Here is a 26,807-nt window from a genome sequence, read left to right on the forward strand (position 1 = left end):
CCGCTGCCGCTCTCCAGGCCGCGGGAATCACAAAAGAAAGCTTCGCAAGTCGGGTTGGTTTGCGGACTTGAAAAGCCCGGGCAGAAGGGACCGAGCGAGCGCGGAGAGGCCGGGAGTGGGAGCGGGGAAAGACGGCCGACCCGCTCGAATCCAACGAGTCGCCCAGAGACACTTTTTGAGAGCTGAGGCGAGAGAGAGGGAGAGAGAGAGAGAGAGAGAGAAGGAGAGATTGTAATCCTCTGACGAAATAGAAAGGAAAAAAGAGAGGGAAGAAGAAGAAGAAGAAGAAGAAGAAAAGAAAGTTAAAAGGAGCGGGAAGAAAAGAAGAAGAAGAAGAAGAAGAAGAACAGCACCTTGTGGGAGGAATGGTTGCCGCAGCGGGACAGGCTTTCCACAGCCGCCGTCTTCGCTCTTGCTGAGGAGGGGATTTAAGTTGAGAGCTACATGACCGCGCCGAGCGGGGACTCACCAGCACCATGCGAGGTAAAGGGCGGGACGGTGTCCTCGGCTTGGCCCGGGAAGGAGGGAGGGAGGGAGGGAGCGAAGGGCCGGGCAAGAAGGGCGGCCGTGGCCGGTCGAGCCAACCTTTAGGAACTGCTTCTGAAGGGAACTGGAGAAGGATTAGAGATGGGGAGGCAGTGGATGCTGCCAGGTTATCAGAAAGTTCTCTCCTTTTGTTTTTTCTTTTTCTTTTTTTGGCAGATATGGTCTATGTCTTGTCTACCGTTTCCCTCCTACCCCCACGCCTTCTCTGGTGTTTTTTTTTTCCGGGGGGGGTGTTGAAGATCTCTTTGAAGGTCCCTCTCCTTTCTACAAAAACCACTCAGCAGGCAGAAGTTTTGCTACTTTGCTGACTTCTGAGCAAAGGCTGGTGAGCAGAGATGCTTCCTTTGAATGGGAGTGGGAAATTTGAGAGGGAGAAAGGTAGTGGTTGCTAGGCCTAGAGGAGGAGGAAGAGGAGGAGGAGGAGGAACTACTTAGAAATGTATAGTTTTTACTGAAAACTTAGACCAGCCTACCCCAAATTGATATGCCATCCTTGGACTACAACCCAATGAAGGCAACCAAGTTAGATTAAACAAAGTGTATATGGCCTGTAAGCAGTAAGAAGGAAAGGACTCTGGAGAGAGGTGGGTCTAGACTACTAATTTGTCTAAAGGATGCTTGGCAAGCAGGATTGGAAGTAAAGCTGGGCAGCAAGGCTTCTTTTTAGGCAAGTTTCTAAGCTCTCCATCCCACTATCCCAAATACTTTAAACACAACATACATTTTCCTAGAGAAAATGCAAACTGGCAATGGTGGAGTTGTGGTCTGGCACTCACCAGAACTGAAGAAAAAGTTCTGATGGAATCAGCTGCAGTGTGCTATGGATCAGCTCACTCTTTTCAAGTGTGCACAGCTTTGGACAATATTCAATCATTTTAACTCCTGGTTCATCTAGACACACATTTGTCTTTTTGCATCCAATTCCTATCCTTTGTGATGCTTATTCTATTTTTTTTTTCATGGCTCCATGATCCAATGATCAGTCAATGGCACTCTTTGTGGCTTTGCAGACTTATTGTACAGTATGCCAAATTTGGAGTGTTGAAGATGACTTCAGGGGGTTCCTAAAATATTTGGAGGAAAGGCTGAGCTGTCTGCAAGTGGCAAACCTACTTCACCAGCAGCAGCAGTATACACACCTGTCATCCTTCCCAGCTTCTGACTTCCAAATATATTCCTTGAACATCAACTTTTCTGCTGGCCTTGAGATAATTCTCACTGATTCAAGTCTCTGAATATGGTACTTATCAGATTTAAGCATGTTTCCCTGTGGACTGATTAGAGTATGATACATTGAATAGCAAGGGAGGGCTGGAGCAGAGAAAGACAGAGAATCCAAAGATAGCATATTGATCATAATTGACAGAGCACTCCTATCAGTACAGTAGTTCTCAAATCCCAAATGGACATTGGATGAACTCTCCACCCTGTCATTCTCAAATAATTCACTTCCTCAACAGAATATAAATCCAGAGCCTCATTCATTCCTTCAGCGAGTTCTCTCTTATTGTGTCTCCTCACCCCATTGCCCCGTCCAGAGGAAATTTCTCGCGGATCTCTGGTATAAAGAGGCTTTGGCGTTGTTTTCAGGTTAAATTGCACAATCCTGTTGAAATTGGCCTCCTGCTTATCCAGTGGTTGGTGGTAGACCGGGCTATTTGGGTTTGAGGGACGCTCCTAGATCCGCTCTGTTTCCCTGAAGGTGCGCGTCTACTTTTAAACCTCGCAAGTTTCCACATTTATGCAGATCTCGTTTCCAATCGCCATTCATTAGAAGAACGGGACTGGAAGCATAAAAGGCCTTTAATTTTTTTTTAAGACCGTTATTTGCACCCCCACCTCCCATCCTCTTCGTTTTAAAAAAAACACAGACTAAATACAGGTGAACTTTCTTCTCTGACGGCAGGTACTTTCCTGCTTGGTTAACACGACAGATAAAAGACAGGCATTCACTTAAATGACTAAATCTGAGGTTAAGAGAAATTACGGAGGACGAAGACGATCCTGATAATTAGGATATCCTATTGTCACTTTCTTAAAGCATTTGAAGTGCAGTTAAAGTAGAAAATACTTGGTGGGTGTGTTTCCACAAAGCAAGCACAGAATTTTTCTACTTGTTGACTCCTTCCCTATCTAAAACAGGCGGAGAACCTGGTCAAAACAACCGAGTCCTTTCTAAATTGGAGAATAAATGCTGAGAAACGTAGTGCAGAGAGACTTGTAATACTTGTAGGTTCCGGTGACAGGGAAGGGTGGCTGTAAAACGACTCAGCGGTCTAGAGTGTCCTTACTCAGGGATCTAATGAAGGGATGCGCGGCTTCTGCCGGACTATTGCTAGGACTCGGCGAGGGACAGCAAGGATCTGACCTCAGAACTTCAACGCTCGGGTATTTGGGCCGAAACTAGGCTTTTAAGTTCTTAGATTGATGAAGCTGCTGTTCCTAAACTATAAGAACCCTGCCCGATCTTGAAATTCCTCCGCTGTAACTGCTGAAAAGATAAGAAATATACACCCGCTCCAAGCGCTTTTCTATGCAGTCAGCGTCCGCTTTGCCTTTGACTCCTGGAAAGGGGTCTAAAAATGGTTGGTACAGAAGAGGCCATAAAATTAGGCTTCCAATTTGACAGGGTCTGTCAAATAAACCGAACACTACTTTACTACCAGTGAACTCAACCGCATTCGATGAAATTTACTTCGAAGGAGACGTTGGTAGTACCATCCCTCTGTCGTGCAGGTTTACTTGGGAATAGCTCCCATAGAGTTCGCTCGCGGTTAAGATTCTGTAAAGATGGCTAAGCACGCCTTTTGGAAATGGATCTCTTTGGTTGGCTGGGGGGAGGGTTACTTCTAAATCCAACCCTGCGCTAATCAGTTGCGTCTGATTGGTCCAGGTGAGATAGGGACAAGATTCTGCTGAAGAAGTAGCACTAATGTGCGGATGGGCAGGTGAGCGAAAAAGCATAGGATCAAGATCGCCCAAAGTGTTTGGCATATTGCTGGTTCTGATTAAAACAGCTCCTCCACGAGACTCTGTTCTAGAACCTTTTAAGGCACAGCTGGTTGGTTATATTGTTCTCATCAACGGTTGGTACCCAGAAGTGGGGTTAAACATACCGATCGGGGCAGAAGTGGCCTCGGGCTATATGGCAGGGCTGTGCTTGACCGGACTCGCAAGTTGTAGGGGACCAGTTGGGCGAATTCGAAAGTCATCTGCGAAAGCTTCGTTTCGCTTATCTGCTCTGCGGCTGCCTCTGCTTCGGGTTGGCCTCGGCCTTTGTCATGTGCTCCACTGACCTACTTCTCTCGGCTGAGAAAATAAGTCCAAAGACCAGAGCAGGACCACCCCAGCCTCCAGCGCTTGACGGGCGGAGATTATTCAGCGAAAGCTGTCTGAATCTGCTCTTTGTTCTTATCCCGCGAAGTCTAAGCGCCCTGTGGACCAGCGATCCGGCTTTCCTATAGGACAAGCACAGACCTAATTTGTGTATTTCATTTAAAAAAAAAAAAGAAAAGTTAATTTGAAAATAAATTGGCATCCTTCATTTAAATATTTGACCCCATTTCTAGCTCCCATCTAGTTACATTGTGTAATAATTGTGTATAGTACTTTGCATTTTCCAATTCATCAGATCGTCTCAGTTTCCGTATGCTACGTGGCTAATTCGATTTAGAAACCTCATCAATTCAGGTGCTCGTGTTCTTATAAAACGGGCTGATTTTTTCCTGAGAGCCTCTCCTGTTACTGTTAAAGAAGCAATTGGCACAGTTGGCAACTCCTGCTTGAAGGCCAGGCCGGGAGTAATGGAAAGAGTGCGCCCTTTGCAAATGGAATGAGACTGGCAATTAAATGGCGAATTAGGAAATAAGTTCCAATGATTTCAGCAGCATTTATCTCGGAGGAAATAGCAAAACGCTTTCCAACGTCCTTAACCGGCTTTCCTTTGAAATCAATAAACTGGATAGGCATGATGTCTTAGTCTATGTTGATCTCAGCTGTGCAATTAAGGTATCCATCAAACGTCTCCATCTTACCTGTCTATAATCTTTTACCACTTCAATATAAACTCCTGAGCGACGGAAATATCTCCTTGACTCACTTGATTCTCACAGCCCAGTCACGCCAGATCCATTTCTTTGTAAATCTTTAAAAGTCCGGTTAGGTCGATCCTGCCGCTTGTCACGCATTTCTCTTGCTTGTCGTTTTTAATATTGTATTATGAAGGATGAAATGAAGGATGAAGGCCACAGGACTCGACAGCGACCCGCACTGGAAATCAACAACCCCCTCCTCATTTTCTGGGATCCCGCCACCCCCCACCCCCCACCCCAAATTTGGCAGCATTTGGCAGAACTTTTCTCTTAAGGGAACTGCATTCTAGGGGCGTTTAGCTTTGGTAGATTTGAGGAGCGGATACGTCGGGCCACACCGGCACTATTTTAGACCAAACAGGGACCGAGAAGCAGATCTCTTATTGACTTCCCTCTTGCTGGGGCGGCACCTCAAAATGCCTCCCCCCATCTTGTTTTTAAAAATCAGCTGCGGGGTGTCCCCGATCTTCAGTCGGGCCAGTCTTTAGCGCTAGTGTTTCGTTCGATGGGGAACAGACGTTGGTTCTTGGAATTTAAATCTCCCTGTTTTTTAAAAAGTGTTGGTTCCGAAGAGGAAAGTCCCGGGCAATCGATAGAGTATTGGCTTTCAGCAGAACCAAACCACGACCTTCCAAAGTTAGGGCAAAACTTCTGCTCAAATAAACGAAGCTGGGAAGTTTCAGTATTTATTAAGCTGCTTTTCTTTTCTTTTGGAAGTATAATTGCGACTTTAATAATACACAGAACTTTTCCGAAACTTTTTCAGAATCTTTTCCATCTCCCAAATCCCAAACTTCGCACAGTTTACTAATTCCACCCCACTCAGAAAAAGGCGAGTGGGGAGGTCTTATCTGCCATCTCAACTCTGAAGGGGTCGCGGGAAGTCCAGCCAAAGTCCAGCGATGCTCCGAGGAAAAAAAGAGGAGGGGGGCAGGATCCTGTCCTCGCGGCGGCTATCTGTTCTCTGGAGTTTTACCGCGCAACCCAACAGCACTTACCCTATTTTCTTGCGGTTTATAAACTGTCCTGAAGCCTCAACAAGATTAGGCTTGATTGCGCTATTGAAATATTTCAAAGATAGATGATAAGTGGTTCGACATATTCTTGCTCTAGTCTGCTTCAATCTATATCTAGTTTGAAACTGGTTTTGCTTTAAGGACACTTCTCTTTTAGATTATAGTTGGGATGGAGAGGAATATGAAAAGAAACAGTCATACTACTTATGTTACTGAATTAAGATGTCCATTTGTCCTGGAAAATCAAGCACAATTATAGGATACTTATGTTAAAAATATAAACATCAGATAATTAGGACCCGGTTTGTGGGGGCAATAAACTGACTTTGTATAAAATATACAATAGTATGAAGGCTATTGCTTTACGCATTGTAAGCCGCCCTGAGTCTCCGGGGAAGGGTGGCATATAAATAAATAAATAAATAAATAAATAAATAAATAAATAAATAAATAAATAAATACTGCACTGTCCAAATGAAAATGCACACCCAGATTGTGATTCCTCTTAAAAAATACACATATATTGGAACATTTCAACTGTCAATCATTTTTACTCTTGTTTTTCTTATTATTTAAAGATTTCTCTTTTTGTGTATGTAAAATCATAAAAAAGCAGTTTTTGAAAATTCAGAACATAGTAGTCTAAATTGCTCTTATCACTGTTATATATTTTTTAAAAAATAAATGCATAAAATAACATCTAAACTGTACTCCCTAAATTTCGTAATCACATCTTCCAGCAGTTTGTTCAGCTGCTATTTCGGTTCCCTTCCTCATCAACAATTTAGGCAATTTCACTGATTCATCAAAAAGCATTCCAAATACATATTTTCTCCTCAACATTGAAATACAGGTAATGCTATCATCTTATTAACTTAAATAAACTTATCCTTTAATTATTGCTAATGATGTGTTTTTGAAACATTATGGTGACTTATCATATTATCAATTGCTGAATCTTAGGAGACAATGTTTACATTACAATACCCTTGCAATAGTCAGTACTGCTGACTTGCATCATCAGGATCATAGGCCTGCCAAGAATGGATAGTTCTGTTTAAGTTCATCATTGTGAACTTAGTTATTGAACTGAACAAGCCAAAATAAGATAAAAATGATCTGGGGAAGCATTGATTTCTAAAAGGATGATGCCATATGACAGAATTTGAAGTTTGTATTTTTACTACAAAAAAACTGTAACCAGAAAGGCCTTCACTGAAATTCAAGCATAAAGTCAAATCTGTCATAAGTTGCAAACCAGAAGATACATTACAATTTATACATCTGCTTTAATGTTTTTTGACATATGATTTCTATTAGCAAAAGTTGCTTTCCAAATTATAAATTTTAAATTAAGAACTCATCAGTCTTTTATGAATCCTGTAGATTTGCATTTTTCCTGGTATTTTATTTGCCAGTTTTATTCAAAGCTATACACTAGGTAGTAAAAAAAAAAAAAAATAGGTAGATTACTAGGTAAAATCTCCTAGGTAGATTTTAGCCAGTTCTGTCAAATAGTTTCTTATAGAGTAGTCTGATTCTTTATTTGCTTCATTCAGGAGCTCCAGTGGTGTATATAGTGCTCTATCCTGCCATTTTTGCCACAAGAACAACTCTATAAGGTAAATTGGACTAAGAGTGAATGAATGACCAAAGTAGCACAGTCCATGGCAGATGGTGGATAGAAAACTGAGTTTCTGCAGTGCTGGTCAATACCTTGATTAGTACACCACAGTATAATTTATGTATATTCAGAAATAATTAGTTGCTTCAGTAGGGCTTTCTCCCAAGTAAATATACATAACTTTTTGGCAATTCCTGTTTAAGTAAGTTTCAAATCTAGTTTTATCAAATCCCCAAAGTCTTTCTGACATGCTTTTCTCCCAATACTTTATTTAATATTTAAATATAGTATCTGGACAAGGAGTTATATTTTAGGAAAAAAGTGGTTTCAAATGTTGTAAGAAACAAAGCTACTGATAGGAAATGATCATAATGTGAATGTGATATTTAGATTGAAATATGTATTGTCACAAATAAGTCTTAGTTTTAAACTGGCAGAATTAATGTAAATAACATTCAGCAGTTTATTATTTTAAAATTATATATTACCCTTAATAGGATATTTGTATATATAATATAGTATCTTTCTGTTTTCATTTTCAGTTGATAGTGTTTTAGAAATGAACTGTGACTCCAAATTATATCCCTTTTGAAAAGGTGTTGCTAAATTAATTTGATTAATATATTTTATCAGGAATAGCTGTTGCCATTACAGGTAGTCCTCGTCTTACAACAGTTCATTTAGTGACCATTCAAAGATACAACATCACTGAAAAAAGTGACTAATGACCATTTTTCACACATGACTTTTGCAGCATTGCCATGGTCATGTGATCAAAATTCAGATGCTTGGCAATATTTATGACCTTTGCAGTGTCCCGGGGTCATGTGATCCCCTTTTGCAACCTTCTGACAAGCAAAATCAGGGGAAGCCAGATTCTCTTAACAACCATGCTACTAACTTAACATCTGTAGTGATTCACTTAACAACTGTGGCAAGAAAGGTTGTAAAATGGTGCAAATGTCACTTAACAAATGTCTCACATCAACATAAATTTTGGAGTCAACTGTCGTAAGTCGAGGACTACCTGTATTTTTGCAATGGTTACCTGGTTGTGAAAAGCCAGCTCAAGACCTATTGAATAAATATTTTCTCACCTTTTCAGATGATGTGAAAACTTCACAGAGAACTAGCATTACATATATGAAATTGATGGATATATGCTTTTTTAATTAAAACAACAAAAAGACAGAGGATAACATAATGATTGATCAAATCACAAATGAATAACATTTGCTACTGACTTAAAAGTCTTGGCTTAAGAGCCTTGGTAGTACAGTGGTCTAAGGCACCCTGTTATTAAGCTGGTTATTAAGACCAGCTGCCTGCAATTACTGCAGGTTCGAATTTCGCCAAGGCTCAAGGTTGACTCAGTTTTCCATCCTTTCTAAGGTAGGTAAATTGAGGACCCAGTTGTGGGGGCAATAAGCTGACTTTGTATAAATATACAAAAGGATGAAGGCTATTGCTGAGCACATTGTAAGCCGCCCTGAGTCTCCGGAGAAGGGCGGCATATAAATCAAATTAAAAAAAAAAAAAGTCAAGTTATTCTTTTATAACCTATAACTTGTTCCTTCAGTTTTAACAAAGAAATTCATAATGTGTAATGCCAATTGTGATAAATCATGCTTTACCGTGGAAGTGTGGCTGTTAGTAGAATTTCTTGTGAGTTGTAATATAGCAACAACAACCTTGACAACTCTCTTAAACAGGAGAATAATAAAAAATAAAAGAGCATTCAAATAAGAATTTAATAACATATTCACAATATCTTGTTGGGTAAAATTCTTTTTGAAATTTCTTTGTATGTTTCAAATTAAATTCAAATTCTAAGTTCACCTGAACTGAGCTTTGTATAATTGCACAAAGCCTTTTAAATATAAAAACTATCTGAATTAGAATGATAGCTTAATTTTACATTATATTTTTAAATCAATCCACATTTATATGCATATGCACATGTAGCACAGTTGAAGGCTATAATTTTCTCTTGATTTTATCTTTCATGTATGCCCACCAAACTATTTGTTTCTTACCATGATGGCAACTTCATAATCCCTAATCTATGATTCTCACAGATTTCAACATATAAATAGTATAATCCTATACATTTGTTCCCAGGAGTTTCTGGATAAGAACAGATAGTGCTGCAGCATTCTTTGACTAACAAGGATTTCATACTGTGTTCATGATTTAACCAAAAGAAGCATTTTAAAACTTTATTATCTGTTTACACATTTAATATTTCCCCATTGAAAACAAGGGAGCTTGGTATCTTAATTATATATTTAGAGTATATTGATTATACTTTATTAGAATACGTAGTGAAGACTCTGTTGTTTGGTAATTGATCTTAGTATGTTACCTCATTTTCTCATGATTGAATTATGCTGAGAAGCTGGCAACCTCCACAATCATTTTAAAAAATGGTATGAAAATTTCTATGTCAAAAAAAAGTGATTGAAATTATCTCTGAATTCAAAGCAGTGAAAACAAAGTAGTCTTTCAACTAAAGGTCAAATAACAGTGGTTACTTGCCAGATGAACTCATTATTTGAGAATTATTTCATAGACTGCAGGGAAATGTTGCTATCCTGAGGCTACTCCCATGAACAAAGTAAATCAAATTTGAAAATGTATATTGTACAACCATGTGATATCTAATAGCTTGAGGTTGTATGAAATGCAAGATTAAACTGTCTCTGTAGTCATCAAAGCCGTACAATTTATTTAACATTAACAAAGGATATAATCCTGCTCCTACTGAATTTTGTAATAAATTTGTGCAAATGGATTACTGTTATAGGCGTAGAACTGTATATACTAAAGTTACTAAAGCTACTATTGGAGAACTGAAACAGATGTGGAGTTTTAGAATATTCAGTTCATTACTACTGTTGACTACTCTGGTTGGGACTGGTTTGAGGAAAGTGCTTCCTTTGCTTAAAAAGATGTTCCTCTGAATTTAATGGTGCAATTCTATGTACAAGAAAGGAAGCGCAACTGCTTCATGAAGTAGTCTTTTTCTAACATTGATAATAAATTGCTAAATATAATCATTATTTCTGATAATGTAGTGTATTAACTTAAAGTTGGCCAAATAAAAATAATTATGGCTAAAACTAAACAACATAATTATATTATAGATAATCATAATATTACTCCTTTTTATGTCAAAATGCCTTTTGCTATCTTCCATACCTATAGATACAATCAAAACTTCAATTGTTCATTTAGCTCTTGTCTCTTTGAACATCACACCTCTTGATCAATGTATTTTTGTTTTGTTGTTAAATAGAAAGTTGGGTCTTATGACATGAATATTCCTTGGAATATGAGCATATGAATGGTGCAATCTAAAATGAATATTTTCATATGCAACTTATTAAACTAATCCAAATTGGTTCAACCACAGTCTGAACTTGTGATACCTAAAACTAAAAAAATTAACAACATTTAAACCAACATATAAGGGCATTAAATGAAATAGATTTATCATTTAAGATACTTCCAAATCTGAATAAATTATTTGGCTTTAAAGAGAAAGTGTAAACTTTTCTGTAACTTACACATATGAAATAAATATATGTGTAGTACTGTCATAATTATATTTACTCAGAAGTAAATTCAGTGAGACTGCTCTATGATTTGGTATGTTCTGGGCTGGGATTTTATTTCTTGATTGTACATATAGTATGTTATAAGCTAACAGTACAATCTTTGGTATGTTTGCTCAGTAATGAGTTTATAGTATCTAATGCATCTTGGTCTGTAATAATTTTGTGAAATGAATTTACATTGAGTTCTATAAAATGACATATAAATTGCTAGCTTCTCAACCGATGCCTCAAATTTTCTGAAAAGGTCCACCAATCTGGAACCAATTTGAGAAATAAGTGAAATTCTGTGCTAATTAAATTCTATTTTCTATTGTAACGGTATCTCTTAGCAGAATGACAGCATTAAATCTAACTGATAATTAATAATATGAATGGTATTCGGATTCTCACAAGACACCCCCACTTTCTAGTTCATTGGTCATTTTTCAACATCCTATGGAATTACTGCATTAAAGTTTTTTTCTCATAATAATTTTTTCTAATTGTTTTTGGGTGAAGATATTTGCAGAAACTGGCAAATTTGGTCAAAAGCCTACAGAATGAGTTGCTTCAGTTTACTTCTGCATACTGTCAAAATAATGGACTTTCAAAAATGTTGTATAGGATATTAGGAAATGTTAAACTTCATTCCCACAAAACTTCTCCTTAAAAGTAGAAAGAAATATTAAAAATTATTTAAACTTCTAATTTAAGCTGTTTTCCTTTTCTGTCTATTTATGTTAGATCTATATGCATTTAATCTTAATAGTATAAGTAATTATGTGAACCTCAATATCCAAAACATCAGCTTTAAAAAAAAATTAACTGAAAAACAGGGCAACTTAAAATATTTTCACAGCATATGGAGAGTTAAATAAATTATTGATTTCCTCAATTTCAATATGTGTGTGAGTCTGTATCCACACACAAACACATATACATAATTATTGCAGTAACAAGCCTTTAAAAAAATAGACATTTTCTACACATTGCATAGAGTATATATCAAATACAAATTGCAATGTGTAGAAAATGTCTACTTTTTAAAGGCTTGCTACTGCAATATATTATAATGTGTGTTTGTGTATGGATACAGACACAATAGACAGATAAAGACATATATACACACATTTAATTTTACATGTGTTAGAAAGAATAAATACCATCAGTCTTCTATTTTACAATTGCTTGTTTTTAGAGTGAAGAAAAACTTTTGCTGGATCTATATCATGTAATAATGGTATGTGAAATTATGTAAAATAAATTCTAGTGAGCATAGTGCAATTTAAATAGAATTGCACTATTATGATTGTATGACAAATCTTACAAAGTTTTAGATTGCTGAACTTCTAGTTTAAGCTGTTTTCCTTTTCTGCCTATTCATGTTAGATTTATATGCATTTAATCTCAATACTATTAGTAATTATGTGAACCTCCATACCCAAAATGTCAGCTTTAAAAAAAAATAATAACTGAAAATACAGGGCAACTTAAAATATTTCATAACATATGGAGAGTTTAATAAGTTATGGATTTCATCAATTTCAATATCTTACTTATGCTTCTCTATCATCTAAATAATTGTCCACAAACGTCAGTAGTTTTTTATATATAGCATAGATATTTCCATATCTGAATGTAAAGACACTTCTTTGCCGTCAAAATTCACAGTACTAGAATGTATTTTAAATAATTTCACATAGAGTATTAATAAATTTTCCATACTAGATAAATGAAATTTTAGCTGCTCGAAATAATGTATATGAAATGTACAATCTATAATTTTATTAAATAAATAATATGCTACCTTTCATCATTAAATCCAGACTCTATGTCCTAATGTTGGTGTTGGTGTTCTCTTTTTATTTTTGGATAACATTTTTAAGCTTCCATGTAAAATCTCAGTTCAATAATATATTTTTATGGTTTGGTGTACTATGAAATAAAATATAACATTTTGGAAATATCTCTGGATATTCAAGCAAAAGATCGTATAAAGGGCAGTCATCTAAGAAATGTTAATATTTGAATGAACTGCCAACATCATCAAAACAGCCAAATTTGAAACATCCTGTGATAGCTTGGTAGATGTTTCTGGAGAACAGTATGTGTTCAAAGAAGAAGGCAGGGAAGCAGCATTGGTGATAAGACATATCTGTAGTTGCCATGAGTAGCGGATTCAATTTCACATATCTATGAATACATGCAAAATAATTCAATTCTGGATTTTTTGTTTTTGTTTTTTTAACAAATTTATTTTATAATGAACATTTATTTGCAACCATAACTTTTAGCAGACTTCATATAACATTACAGCAATCCATATCAGTTAGTCTGCTGAGCCTGGATAGATCAGCAGACTAATGCATTGTAATTTAACTCCAGCTGTCTGCAATTAGTAAGTTCGAATCTTGCCAGGCTCAAGGTTGACTCAGTCTTCCATCCTTTCTAAGGTAGGTAAATTGAGGACCCAGTTTCTGGGGGCAATAAGCTGACTTTGTAAAAATATACAAAAGTATGAAGGCTATTGCTTAACGCATTGTAAGCCACCCTGAGTCTCCGGAGAAGGGCGGCATATAAATCAAATTAAAAAAAAATACATTTTCTCTAATATTAACAATGCTATTTGTCAGTATGTACTTTCATATCTTCCTTGAGGCTATTGCAAACAATGCAACTATATCAGGAACTTAGAGCTAGATTATGCCCCTGTTAATGCAACCGAATCAGTCTAATTTAGAAGAAGAAAAAATGTCTGTTGTGTAACATGTAACAAGCCCAATTTTATTAAATTTCAAAGAAAGATAAAATGCAAAGTAAGAAAAACAGAAAATATTTAAAAAGGGGAAACAGGAATTAAAGAGGGGATGGATTGAAGTGTAGGTACAGTAAATAGGTTATACAAATAATTTATTGTGTAAACTTATTCATTATTTTTGCATGTAATATGTGCTGTATATTCCACTTTACTCATTTCTAGAATGTAGTCCTTAATCTGTGCAGATTAGTAAAACGTATTAATCCAGGCATTATGATAACATAACATTAGGTGGAATGTTGTGAAAGGTGAAAACTTAGTAGAATTGAATGGCTTAAAAAAGTCTTTTATGGTAAAATCCATCTTATTAGCCCTTTGTTTTAAGTTTGTTTTAAATGAAAAAATATTCTGCAGCAGAATTCCCATCCTATATTTAATCTATCTAAACTCATCCTAAAATATCTTGCTGTCCACTGGAAAAAAAAAAAAAGGAAAACCCTACCAAAACATTGAAACATTGAAACATCAGGCTTTCTGATGTTACAATTAACTGTAAAATATTTGCCCTATCTTCCCAGCTGCCCTTTCTGAATTGCTTGAATTTATTGTTCAGTGGATTGATTTTGAATTCACTGACACTACTAACTCTGGGTAATTTTAACGGTTCTTCTTTGAAGACCGTTCAAGAATTCAAGGCTGTCATGACAACTATAGGTTTATCCCAAGTCATTTCTGGTTTGACCCCTGTTGCAAATGAAGTCGATCTAGTCTATTTTGTTCTTGTGGACAAATCACTTTTTCAAAACCAAGGGGTTGACTAGGGCTGTCAACCTTTACTGGGAGAAAGGACCAATTTAGGATAGTCTACTTCACAGGTTTGAGATTTCAAATTTCTTGATTGGTCTCCCTGCTTACTAATCAAGGAAGTCCTTGACATAGTGAGGAGCTGTCAGAGATGTAGTGAATGAAAACATACCTGATGCTGGCTGAGAATAAGGGCCAGTGATAATCAAATATGTGTATGAGTTCAGATTCAAGGTTCTACTGTGGTGGTAAGAGTGCTAAAGATTAATTATTCTGTCTGTTAAATATTGTCCAAAAATGTTTAAGACCCTTTTAGAGGAGGATGACCCAAAGGATATACCTATCTTTTGGTTCTATAACAATTTAATGGGGCACCTCTATGTAAAAATTCTCATATTTGCCTCCAAGTCAAAAACCTAAGTGTGGGGGGCAGGGAAGGGGGAACACAGATAATATTTACTATTTTATTTGGTAGTTTTTTCAGTCTATGAGCATGTTGAGAAGTTTTTCCATAGGGTCAGCTATATCACCTGTAGGGCTACCTTGCTTGGTTAAATTTTCAGGGTGGGGTACAAGAAGATTAGTTCAGACAATAAACAGTATCTCACTGCAGAAGATGAAGATCCCAGCAGAAAAAGATGGGTTTGCCTACTACTAAAGTGATTTACGTACCCTGGGAGGAATACATTTGTATAACTAGTATATTGTCTAATAATTAACAGTTACAGTTCATTAATAGCCCCAAATAATAGTTATTTGTAATTGTCATTAAGGGGGACAATTATAAATTACCCTGGAAAAAGCAGATTATCTGGATCCCTGGCAGCCTGGCAGCAGGCCTAGTTATGGAAACCACACATTCTTTTTCTTGTGGAAGGAGATTGATGCAGGAAATATCAACCTCATTGTCCTCCTGGAACTATCAGCTGTTTGATTTTTGATGGGGTTAGCGCTACTCTTAAAAGAGCAGACAAGTACTGGAGGTTCTTCTAATCTCATAGTTTCTACTGCTTGAGAATATTATCTGGTGGGACCCAGGAGGAGGACCTTTTCTGCCATGGAATTTGCCCTATGGAACATCATCCCCCAGAGATCAGCTTGGTCCCAAATCTACCAGCTTTCCACAACACTTTAAAAACTGGATGTGCTACCAGATGTGGGGATTTTGAAGTGTAGTGGAACCTATATAATGGCCATGTTGAGTGTAAAGGTAAAGGTAAAGGTAAAGGTTCCCCTCACACATATGTGCTAGTCGTTCCTGACTCTAGGGGGCAGTGCTCATCTCCGTTTCAAAGCTGAAGAGCCGAAGGCATCCGAAGACATCTCCGTGGTCATGTGGCCAGCATAAGTAAACACCAAAGGCGCACGGAACGCTGTTACCTTCCCACAAAAGTTGGTCCCTATTTTCCTACTTGCATTTTTTACGTGCTTTCGAACTGCTAAGTTGGCAGAAGCTGGGACAAGTAACGGGAGCTCACCCTGTTACACGGCACTAGGGATTCAAACCACTGAACTGCCGGCCTTTCGATCAACAAGCTCAGCATCTTAGCCACTGAGCCACCATGTTCCTATGTTGAGTGTAGACTGTGTTAAAACCCCAATTGTGGAATTTGTTAATTTAATTTGCATTGGCATCATATGTCTTTAAATTGTTGAAGCCATCCAGTGTCATACAGTTGACCTATATAAATCAAATTAATAAACAATAAACACTGGAATAATAGGTAGAAGCCTTTTGTAGGATAGCTTTTGTCCAACTTCCCCTTGCAACAGCATCCGAAAGAGTGAGGAACGTTCTTTCCCTCATGATCTTCTGGACAACTGTGAAAATCTGGTTGTTTTGGAAGGTCTTTAGGGAATAGAATAACAGTTTTCTGAATAAGTTGTGGTGCCATCTAGTGTATTATGGTGCTTATTGTATTGCATGATTTTACTAAATTTGTTAGATTATTATGTAGATATTATATTAGTATGCTATCACATTGTATACTTCTTAAATCTAATATGATTAATGCAGCATATAAATTCCATACATAAACATTGAATGCATTATTATGATATACCTTATCCTGAAAGATGATATGCAAGGTTTGTTGGCAGTTTTTCATCTAGCCATTATTCAAATCTGCTTACTTCAGCCACGAAATTTCATCCGTTATTTCCACTGTCTAAAAATAAAACAAGGCTTGTGATTAAAATTAAAATATATTTATTTGTCAGTGACCACCTAGAATAAAGTGAGAAGAATTATGTTTACAGAATGCCGCATAAGCATGTGAAGGATGAACCAAATCAGAATGATTGCTACAAAAAAGATGAAGAAAGATAGGGTATAATGTGTATAGGGAGGCAAGACAGTTGCAAATAATGTAGTCAAGAAAAATTTGGCTGAAACTAAAAGAGACAAAAAATGCAGAACTATTTTTTGGATTTTTTAAAAAATTGAAAGTAGGTAAAAAAGACTAAACAAGGAGCTTCCAACACAGTAAATTAAATAAGAAATAAAATGATGCAATTATTTGGGATGAAACTGAAGTGAGGAATGCTGAAAAGGATATTTCAGAGATTCCTGTAAGAACAATAATGACAAAGAATGGACCTGAAATAAAGAAATCCTATGAGAATGTTGAAAAACAGTAATGTTTGTTGGTGATAGGTAGCAGAAATGCGTTGAATATGAATGCAATTTTCTTGCAAAGTGGCTTGAATAAGTGACTTGCTTAATATGTGTGAGAAATTGACATCTGTACCTAATGACTTGAGGTATACTATTACTATTCTCCTATACAATGGGAAAGGTTGCAAGAAAAAGCACTAAGCCTATAATGTGACTGAGAAAATGTTTGATAGAATTTTGATTTAAAAAACACAAGAGATAACAATGAGTAAAATTGGTAATTGAAGTGCATCTTTTTTATTCTTCTGCAGGTCAATGAAAAATACATGCACATAAGAAAAAAATTATTAAAAATTTGTGAGAGAAAGCAGACAAATTGAATGGGTTTGGATTATTAAAAATTTTGCGCAAATATTTAAGTTTATTTAAATATTAAATATTTAATATTTAAGCTCATTACGCCCATGTAACACCTCTCCTACGCGAGCTGCACTGGCTCCCGGTGGTCTTCCGGGTGCGATTCAAGGTGTTAGTTATCACCTTTAAAGCGCTCCATGGCTTAGGACCTGGGTACCTACGAGACCGTCTTTTGCCACCAATAGCCTCCCACCGACCAGTTCGTTCTCACAGGGAGGGACTACTCAGGGTACCGTCAGTCAAATTATGTCGACTGGCGACTCCCAGAGGGAGGGCCTTCTCTGTGGGGGCTCCAACCCTTTGGAATGAACTGCCCCCGGAGATACGGAATATCCCTGATCTCCGTGCTTTCCGCCGTGCCCTCAAGACCCTGATGTTCCAACAGGCAGGGCTAAACATACAAACATGCAAATGATTTTTTAAATGTTATCTAATTCTGGGTTTTATTTAATTGACCAAACTAAGTAACAATTTTAATTAGCAATTTTATGATGTTTGTGTGTCTATATTTTTCTTGACTGTACACCGCCTTGAGTCCTACGGGAGAAAGGCGGTATAGAAATATAATAAATAAAATAAAATAAATAAATAAGTTGAAGTTCCTAAATGCTATAAAGGTGTGATTGAACGCTGTGCGTGGAGTAAAGACATGGATGATGATAGCCTCTTGATTGTTTTTATGTGTTTAAATGTATATATCTAATGTGTTGATGGATACATTATAAGGAATGTTTGTGTTAAGGTTAGAAGTGTATTAGTTGGGGAATGTGAACGTGTGCTTATGCATAAAATGCCAAGTTGTTGGCTGAGCACTAAAATGATGTAAAGTGATATTCTCCTAACTATCCAAGGATTGCTGCACACAGAGGGATGTTGGGTATGCTTCACTGCTAATGATTTCTTGAATCTGTTGCATAGAAATCAGAATGGGGGAAACATATGGTTCCATTTGCGTGATTGCCAGAGCCAGAAACAGTTGTCGTCTTGCTTGACCGTATCAGCCTTTTTATGTTTGCAACAGCTGATGTTCCCAAGAGAAGCTGCTTGGGGATCATTCCTTTTGATTAGAATGATATTATTTCAATGATTCAAAATCCAAATTTCAGCCTTGTAGCTCAAATATCAGAACCTATTGAGTCCAGTACAGTTTGTTCCTAAACATGGTGCCATCTGCTTGAAGCATTATCAGTTTTCCTCGGCATTTGCTTTGTACACTGGGCTTCTGAGAGCCTTTTCTGAAAGACAAAGAGATGAGTGCCAGATTGTCAGATCAAAATACATTCATGAACTATTTCATTCATTGCCATATGCTAAAATGTGCAGATTCTCATATCTTCATCATGTTAGGAAAACTGTACCCCATGTAAGCATCTTTCTTCTTTCTTAGGCTAGTAGAACTAAGCTGCAAAAAAACCCGATCACAGGTTAAGAGTCTTCAGTGGCTCTTCTGCCGTCAAGTTGCCATCTGGCTTTTTGAAGCCAGATACTGTAACCAATTTCTGTTCTCCCTCCTTTACCCCATCACTATTTATTTTGTTTGTCCTTTCAAGCTTAATGAGCAAATTTTCAGCTTTGTTACTCATAGCAAATATTTTTTTTAAATAAAATAACAATTAATTAATTGGAAAAAACAAAGTCATATCTCTTACTGACATTTGCAATTTCCAAAATAGACATTAGTCTCTCATAAACAAAAGCTGAAAAGAATGATGGCCTTTTTCAAAAGTCTATATTCAGTGTAAAATAAGCCAAGATATGATTTTTTAAAAAATATATATATATGGTATTTGCTTCCAATGCATTTATTTATTAGGAAGTCTTTTTTTTTTGTCTTCATTTACATCTTGAAGTAGCCCAACTAGTCAGTGATGCTAGTAATATAGCATCACTGTATCAGTATGATTGCTTTATATTCCAAGTTGATATATTTCATGCGTAAGATTGATTCAGAAAGTATTCTACTTATTCCAAATGGGCTTTATTGCTTGCATAGCATATTAATTATTACTAGGTTGCCTTTTTAATATGAATCAATGCTATTTATTTTATAAATAAAGAAAAAAAGCTTTTATAATATGTAAAGCAATCATCACTTAGAAACTGAAATATAGCTGAGAATTTTAAAAATTGTTTCAACATATTTTTTATGTTGGTTGATTGATTTGATTCATGCCACCCGAGTCTGGACAATTATTCTTGTTAATAGTTAACAAAAATCAGACAATGGCAGATCTCTTCATTGAAGGCTATTGACCATGATCTAACCCCACAGATCCAGTATGGTTTAGTGAATAGATACTTGTCAATTTCCCAGTCCAACCCTAAAATCATTCAGGCGGCTGTAGAAATAGAACAGTGAAACTCAATCTCTTTGCTTCTGATCCAGCACTTTTAACATTATACCACATTATACCGCTTTCAAATTTTTCTATATATTTTTATCTATTTTTCATTTATATAGATATCTACATTCCACTTTTCCTAAAATGTATCAACACATCTTCCCTGCAGACACCACAAAATTGAACTCTCTGCAGGAGAAGAAAAACAAAAGAGAAGGGTTCAGATAATTGCTTATTAGTCAAATCTGCTCCACCTAATATGATTTTGCTTTGCAAAAAAAATTAAATTACTTTGAGTCTTAATAATTCGAAAAAAGGAATGTAGTTCTGCACTTCATGTAAAAAACCATCACTTTCCCCCCTCTAAGATCTAAAACATTTGAACCAGAGTCCACAATGAACCGCAGCTGAAAATTTGGAAGCTTTTTCAAATCATGGTTAATTTTAATGATAAAATAAGCTTGCTCCAAGTCATAATTTTTGAAGTAATCTTATTTCAATAAATTATAGTTACAGTTAACTATTGTTTATGGGTTTGATGTAATGTTAAATTATGGTAAATTGAAACTGGAATTAAAAGCTTCTTCCTTGACAACTTTCTCTTCACAATAAACAGTTCCAATTTGGGCTACCAGAATAGCGCTTCTTTAACACTTCTTCTCTCAACTATCATCAGGGATAGGAATCGACCATTTCTTTGTTGCCACAGAAAATTCTATCACATTAGATGGATAGCTCATGGTGTCAAGACTGTTAAAAATGATAAGAGCAGAAATAATTGTAAGTTTGATTTAACATAAGAAATTAGGAGTAAAATCTTCCTTTTGTTTTTAATTTTCAAGTCATTTTACTTTTACTATAATACAGTGAAGAATGTGAATGAAATTTTTAATGTACTATGGAGATAACTGCTGATGGAGTTGAAAAAGGTCCCTGTTTTCTACAGCTTTGAAAGAGTCTTCAAACCTACTTACTTATTCCGGTGATGAGTTTAAAAGGCCACTGATTTTTATTTATTTAACCATGTATACCATCTTTTTTTATCTGAGAAGAAATTTTAAAATAATTTTCAGATCTCAAGGAAGCCCTGCATAAAAATCACCAAAAAAGTTTTTAAAAACCACTTGTAACTTACCCAATTTGCATTTTATGACATTTACAGCAAGAGCAAAGTGGGCCACAGACAGTAGTCATAGCCTGTAAAAATTTCTACCACCATGCTAGCATAAAGTTAAAAAACAAATGAACATGTATTTGTTTGTTTATAATCACAGTCTTTTGCAGAACCCCTCATGGCCTCTAGTGGAACCCAAGTGAAAAAGGCCAATGTATGACTTTGTCTTTCCTTAGCATTCCAAATGGCTAGTTATCAAAATAACACTTTTTTAAAAAGAATCAGTGTCTATCTGGGTATCCCATGTTCAATGCATATTCAAACATGCATGTAACCCTGTGGCTAGCAATACTCCCATCTTATGTCAGCCTTAAAGAAAGTTCGCTCAGACAGTGACTGATCCTTGCAGTTAAAAGATGCCTCTTTGCTAGTCTTTGTTCTGGACGTTGGTGGCCTCTGCCTACTTCCAAATGAACTTTCTTCACCAACTCAAAAAAAACCACAACCCACCCGTGTGTGTGTGTGTGTGTGTGTGTGTGTGTGTGTGTGTGTGAGAGAGAGAGAGAGAGAGAGAGAGAGAGAGAGAGATCCTGCACTGCAGTAAGCACTAATTGAAATTCCTGATCGCAGACTCAGCAGTTAAGGCCAGCGTTCAAAGGCCCTGGCAAGAGAGGAGTTCTCTCGCCAGCACCTTCGCTGGTTTTAGGGGGATACAGTAGTGGGAGAAGCTTATGCCACTGTGCTTTAGAGTCCTTTCAGCCCTGTTTTAGTTTTCATCATAGTAATTTGACAAGCCTTCAAGACTGCTGACATCAAAAGAGCATGTTATAGGGGAGGTAAACGTGCTGAGATTGTTGTAACAATCCAAAGGCAGTTATCCTGGCTTCAGTCCTGCATTTCAACACTGTGTATTCCAAATGCCGACCAGCATTTCAATGAGATAGAAGCAAATGCTTGCTTAACTATGTACTTATTTGCAGCTCCACTTATAATATAAGGTAGAAATAAAATGCTTTAGCAGGTTTTATAGCACTGACTCACTGTACAGCTTCATTTAAAAGAAATACGGTATTATGTATTTGGACCATACATTTGTCTAGAGAATAAGTTCATATGATGCCAAAAGATTCAAATTTACAGAAAGACACCAGATACAAAGGAACAAGCTGGACTACATTTACAGCTCTACAGGAGGAACATTCGTAGCTAGAAATTTCACAAGTGCATTCTGACCAAGATCTGTTAAATTTTGAGTTCTTTGTTAAGATAACCAAAATAAATAATAGTTGGCAATATTCTAAATGAGATAAACATGGCCCAATCAGTTGCTTCTCAATGCTGGACGTACATCTGAATTTTATTATAACCATAACATATATTTAAACTGTTTAAGAAAAAGCATCTATACTTCAGTAAAAATGTATTATACCCTCTCCAGTGAATTAAATGGATAAAGCCCAGCATTGGAGTGGTTGCTGCCTATTTGCCCAGTGTGGTGAGCCAAAAGAAGTATGTTTAACTGAGCTTGTACTGTACATGGGCAGCTTTTAGTGCCTTTTGCTGCAATTGCTCAAATTTCTTGGATTTCTACAATGCCAGGATATGAAAAGAAATGGATTTATGGCAGTTTTCTTTGGAAACTGCTTCCAAATATTGTCAAAATACTCAGAATTTCCAAAATTGTTATGCTGTTAAAAACCAAACTGTTTTGAATGCCCTGTTCTGAATGATATATCATTTTCACGGTTCTCTCTTTTGTAATTCTCCATCATGTATAAGTCATGGAATGATTCTATTCATAATTGCATTGGATTAATCTGCCAAAATCTTCAACTAACATATATTTACTTTCAATTAAGAGTATTATTTTGACTTAAGTGTTCTTAGTGGAACTTAGTTACACATAACAGTTATGGTAATTAACATTTCACAACAATCTGGCAATCAATATCGCCAAGTGTGTCCGGTACCTTGGTTAAAAAATGCATTTTCCAAATAGTGGTTTCCATTCAGCAGAAGATCAAGAGATAAAATGCAACAAAATGTATTTGGAGATTAGATGAACATATAATCGGAAATGGCTTTTTTTGAAGCAGGCAGTTCTGATTTGCTTAGGGTTAGGATTCTGAATAGGAAATCTTGTTGAAATATAGGCTTGCTGGAACTCAGAAGCCAGTGTGGAGTCTGACCCTCCCTAGCACTGCTCGAGCAAAATCCCTTTTAGCTCTTACTTTAAATGAGCCTACAGCCAAAACAGTACTTCAAAGAGTGTTTTATCTCCCTCAATATCACAATAAGAAAGCTACATTCCCTCAATAGTTGGGAACTCTACAATTTTACAGCCAGAATTAAAGAATGGCTGATAAACACAATAACATAAGTATACTAATAACACTAAACTCTTGCTATCTCCTTCACATAATAGAGTAAGCAGTCTCCTTAAAGTTGCAGCATGTTTCTAAAACACTGTACGTATCCAAACAATCTGTTCCCTCCTCGTCCCAGGCAAACATAGTAACTGTCAACAACCACCTAGGTTTGGTCACTCTCTTCTTGACTCCTTAATCTCTATTTCATTGGTCAGGTCTCCAATGGGTTCTCCACATTTCTTCACAACGCAGCCTTCCTTTAGCCAATCAATTGGTCAGTATCTCACAGATAAAAATTACTGGCATCTCTTCATCCACATTGGTTTATCTGGCTTATCTGCCAAGGAATGCCCCTGAATTCTTTGTGTCCTCCATTCTGTAAGGAATAGAATCCCAGCTGGGCAGAGGGGCAATTCTCATGCCTTCTCCTTACATTTCTTATTTACAAATAGTCTTTTCCAGTCTGCTAGTTGCAAACATATTTCCTCTCTTCTTTTCCTCTTCTTTCCTTTCATTTGCCTTGTCACATTGAGACCTGGCACTTTGATAGTGCTCTGATCAGTGGTGGGTTGCTACTGATTCGCACCGGATCGGGCGAACCAGTATCGGCGGCAGTGGGAGGCTCCGCCCACCTGCCCAGACACTTCTGCGCATGTGCAGAAATGCCACACGAGCGTGCGAGCGCGTTTGCATGCACGAGCGAACTGGTAGCAATGGGATTTGGAACCCACCCCTGGCTCTGATTTAACTCTCCATCTAGTACCCAAATTATCTTCTTTCCCCATCATTTTCTTCCTATTCCCAGCACTGGACATATTTATATACAGTAACTTAGTAAAGTTTGGCAGGACTAGCAAGTGAACTTCTGTATTCTGGGATTTAGTTTAACATTTTTACTTCCCCTACTCACATTAACTTTTCTGCAAGTTGCATTGTACTGATTTTTTTTTCTTGAAACATTTTAATATTCAGTGTACTTCCAGTGACCGTTTTTTAAATGCAAAAAAGCAGTTTTGATCTTGTAACAAGGAATATTCAAGCACAAATATTTTTAAAAAGTACTGCATACCTATTTTTAAACACTGTAAATAATTGTTTGAAGGTAGAAAAATTATAGGGAGAATATTAGAAATTAAATCATAGACTATAGGGAGTGATTTTACCTCTTTTGCCTTGCTGTAAATTCAGCAAAAATTCTTCCTGTGCCCAAGAGGATTTCTCCTGATCTAACACTTCGGTGCTTTTTTTGAAAAATGCATACATAATGCATAAAGTTATGCAGTAAGACATATCATAAATCTATCTGATATGGCAGAATGAGGATTGTGTTTTCATTCTACATACTATATTTTCTGCAATTATTTTGTCCTTCAATATTTGAAGTTGTCAGTTATATATGCTAATCAGAAAACACAAAAACCCACATGAATGTTTCTCTTGTAATTATAAAGGGAGCTGATTTTTTTTATCAACGGCATTTCAATAGCAATATTTTGCTTTAAAGGAGTTTTGTTTAAAAAAATAGAAGAATTATCATTATAAAGTTTTATTTTTTAAAAAAAATCTTGGCACAGAGACGCACGCTCATCATATTACTTGATTATTCATTTTTCATTTATTTTCATTTCTACTTTCAAAAGAAGAATTTTTTATCAACCTATAACTAGCATTATCAGATATAGACAATAATGTATTAGTTATGTAATGATGGGTTCCACTTTAGGAATAACATACTGTTTTTGAAAAGAATTTTTCATGTTGGTACAAAGGAAAAGTAATAAACTGGGCAGTATCTTCATTACATCCCATCAAAATACCACTAGATTAAGTTTCTAAATTGTCCAAAACTCTTTAGTAAAGCAGCTGGCCCAGAAAGACCCTGCAAAGCTAGATCGATTTCAAGTATAGCATTATCATGTTTCTTCATAACGCTTGTTGTCAGTAAGTCCAGTGCAAACACTCATAAAGTTATTTTAAAGTTAATATCTTCCAAAATATTTTAAATCTTAAAGTATACATAAAGTGCCTGAAGTAAAAGAAAATCAAACAATGTTGGTTTGCTAAATACTAAAAGTGATACAGTCTCAGTTGTTAATACATGGAGATAACACAAGCAATTACCAAATATCAAGAATCAAGTATTAAATATATCTATCAACTGCAATTACTAGATGTTCCTACTTTCACATATCATAGAGATCAGTTGTGAAATATAAACTAACAATAATGCCAATGATGTTTTATAACTGGAAACTTTAAAAAATGGACTTGAAGATTTCTTCTTTCCTGAGCCCTTTATAAATGTGATTTACACTTTGAAGTCTCAATCTATTTTAAAATGCTTTTGAATTTATATTTTTTAAAAATAATTTTATTAAAAATTTTGTGCTTGCTTAAATTTTTCTATTCCCTATCCTTGGCCTCTTTTTTATATTACCTCCTTCAGAGCCTGAAAACAGAATCAGCAGTTGTTTGTTTGTTTGTTTGTTTGTTTGTTTGTTTGTTTGTTTGTTTTGTTGTTGTTGTTAATATTATGCTGAAATTTATTCTCCAATTTTGAAAAAATATTCTCCTGAAAAAGAAGGATTTATTTCCTTTATTTCTTTATTCTTTTTAGTATTAAGTAGAATCTAAATTTGAATTTGTGTAGATACCTATCAATCTGTTCCTCTCTCTGTGTGTGTGGGAATAGCATAGTGTGCATGTGTAGGTATATCTACATATGTATGCAAAACATCAGGCCAAGTCTGAAATAACCATTCCTAAATCTGTACAAGCCTATGCAAAAAAATTGGGTTGTGTAACAACTGAATATATATATTTGCCAAAAAGAAGAAGAAAGAAAAAAAATGTATAAAATAGGTCATACCTGCTTTATCATTAGTCATGTGCAGAGTAATGTAGCTGGCATGAACAACTTGGCAAAATAAATAGTACAATAAAACATATATTAAAGTTTCAACTTTCCTATGCCATAAATCAAGTTCAAATCTTTATAGGAATATTATAATATCTGTCTTCTAAGAATGCAGCTGGTAATGGATCATGTAGTATTTTTTCTACCTGCTCTCCTTTCTAGAAATGATGATCTAAAATAAAAAATGACAGAAAAACAATGAACATCTGGATGTCAGATATTTCCAGAACTTACTTGCAAAAGTTTTAGTCTGATTTAGTAAATGTTTTGAATGAGGGTTAAGAGACACTTTTTTTTGTTGTTTCCACCACCACTACCACTTTCACCAATTTTGGAAAGGGAATTAAGTAAGATAATTTAAAAACTGAAAAACTTGAGAAAATATTTAACTCTGTTGACTAAATCATTCTGTGTCTCCCAAGTACATTTATTTCAATCACAATGGACTTACTTGGTGTAGCTTTTTCTGCCAGTTTTAACTTTTTTTTTTCTTCCTCGTATTTACCCCACAAATACAGGGTCCCCTTTTAAAAATACTGAGTGTTGATCCATTGATTGTGACAGGAATTGGCTGACTAGCTTATTGCCCAAGA

General features: G+C 36.1%; 1 protein-coding gene across 1 annotated transcript in view; it reads left to right on the forward strand.

Annotated features, from left to right (window-relative positions):
* Window positions 1-205: 205 nt before the first annotated feature.
* RORB (RAR related orphan receptor B) overlaps window positions 206-26,807 on the forward strand; it is a 137,250-nt gene continuing 110,648 nt past the window's right edge. Inside the window, exon 1 of the mRNA XM_070935607.1 lies at window positions 206-483. Coding sequence (XP_070791708.1) covers window positions 477-483 — 7 coding nt within the window. The 5' untranslated portion in view covers window positions 206-476. The remainder of the gene's footprint in view (window positions 484-26,807) is intronic.

Source organism: Pituophis catenifer, unplaced genomic scaffold, assembly GCF_029215685.1.
Source record: "Pituophis catenifer annectens isolate HBS135680 unplaced genomic scaffold, rPitCat1.0.hap2 SCAF_2, whole genome shotgun sequence".
NCBI classification, from domain to species: Eukaryota; Metazoa; Chordata; class Lepidosauria; order Squamata; family Colubridae; genus Pituophis; species Pituophis catenifer.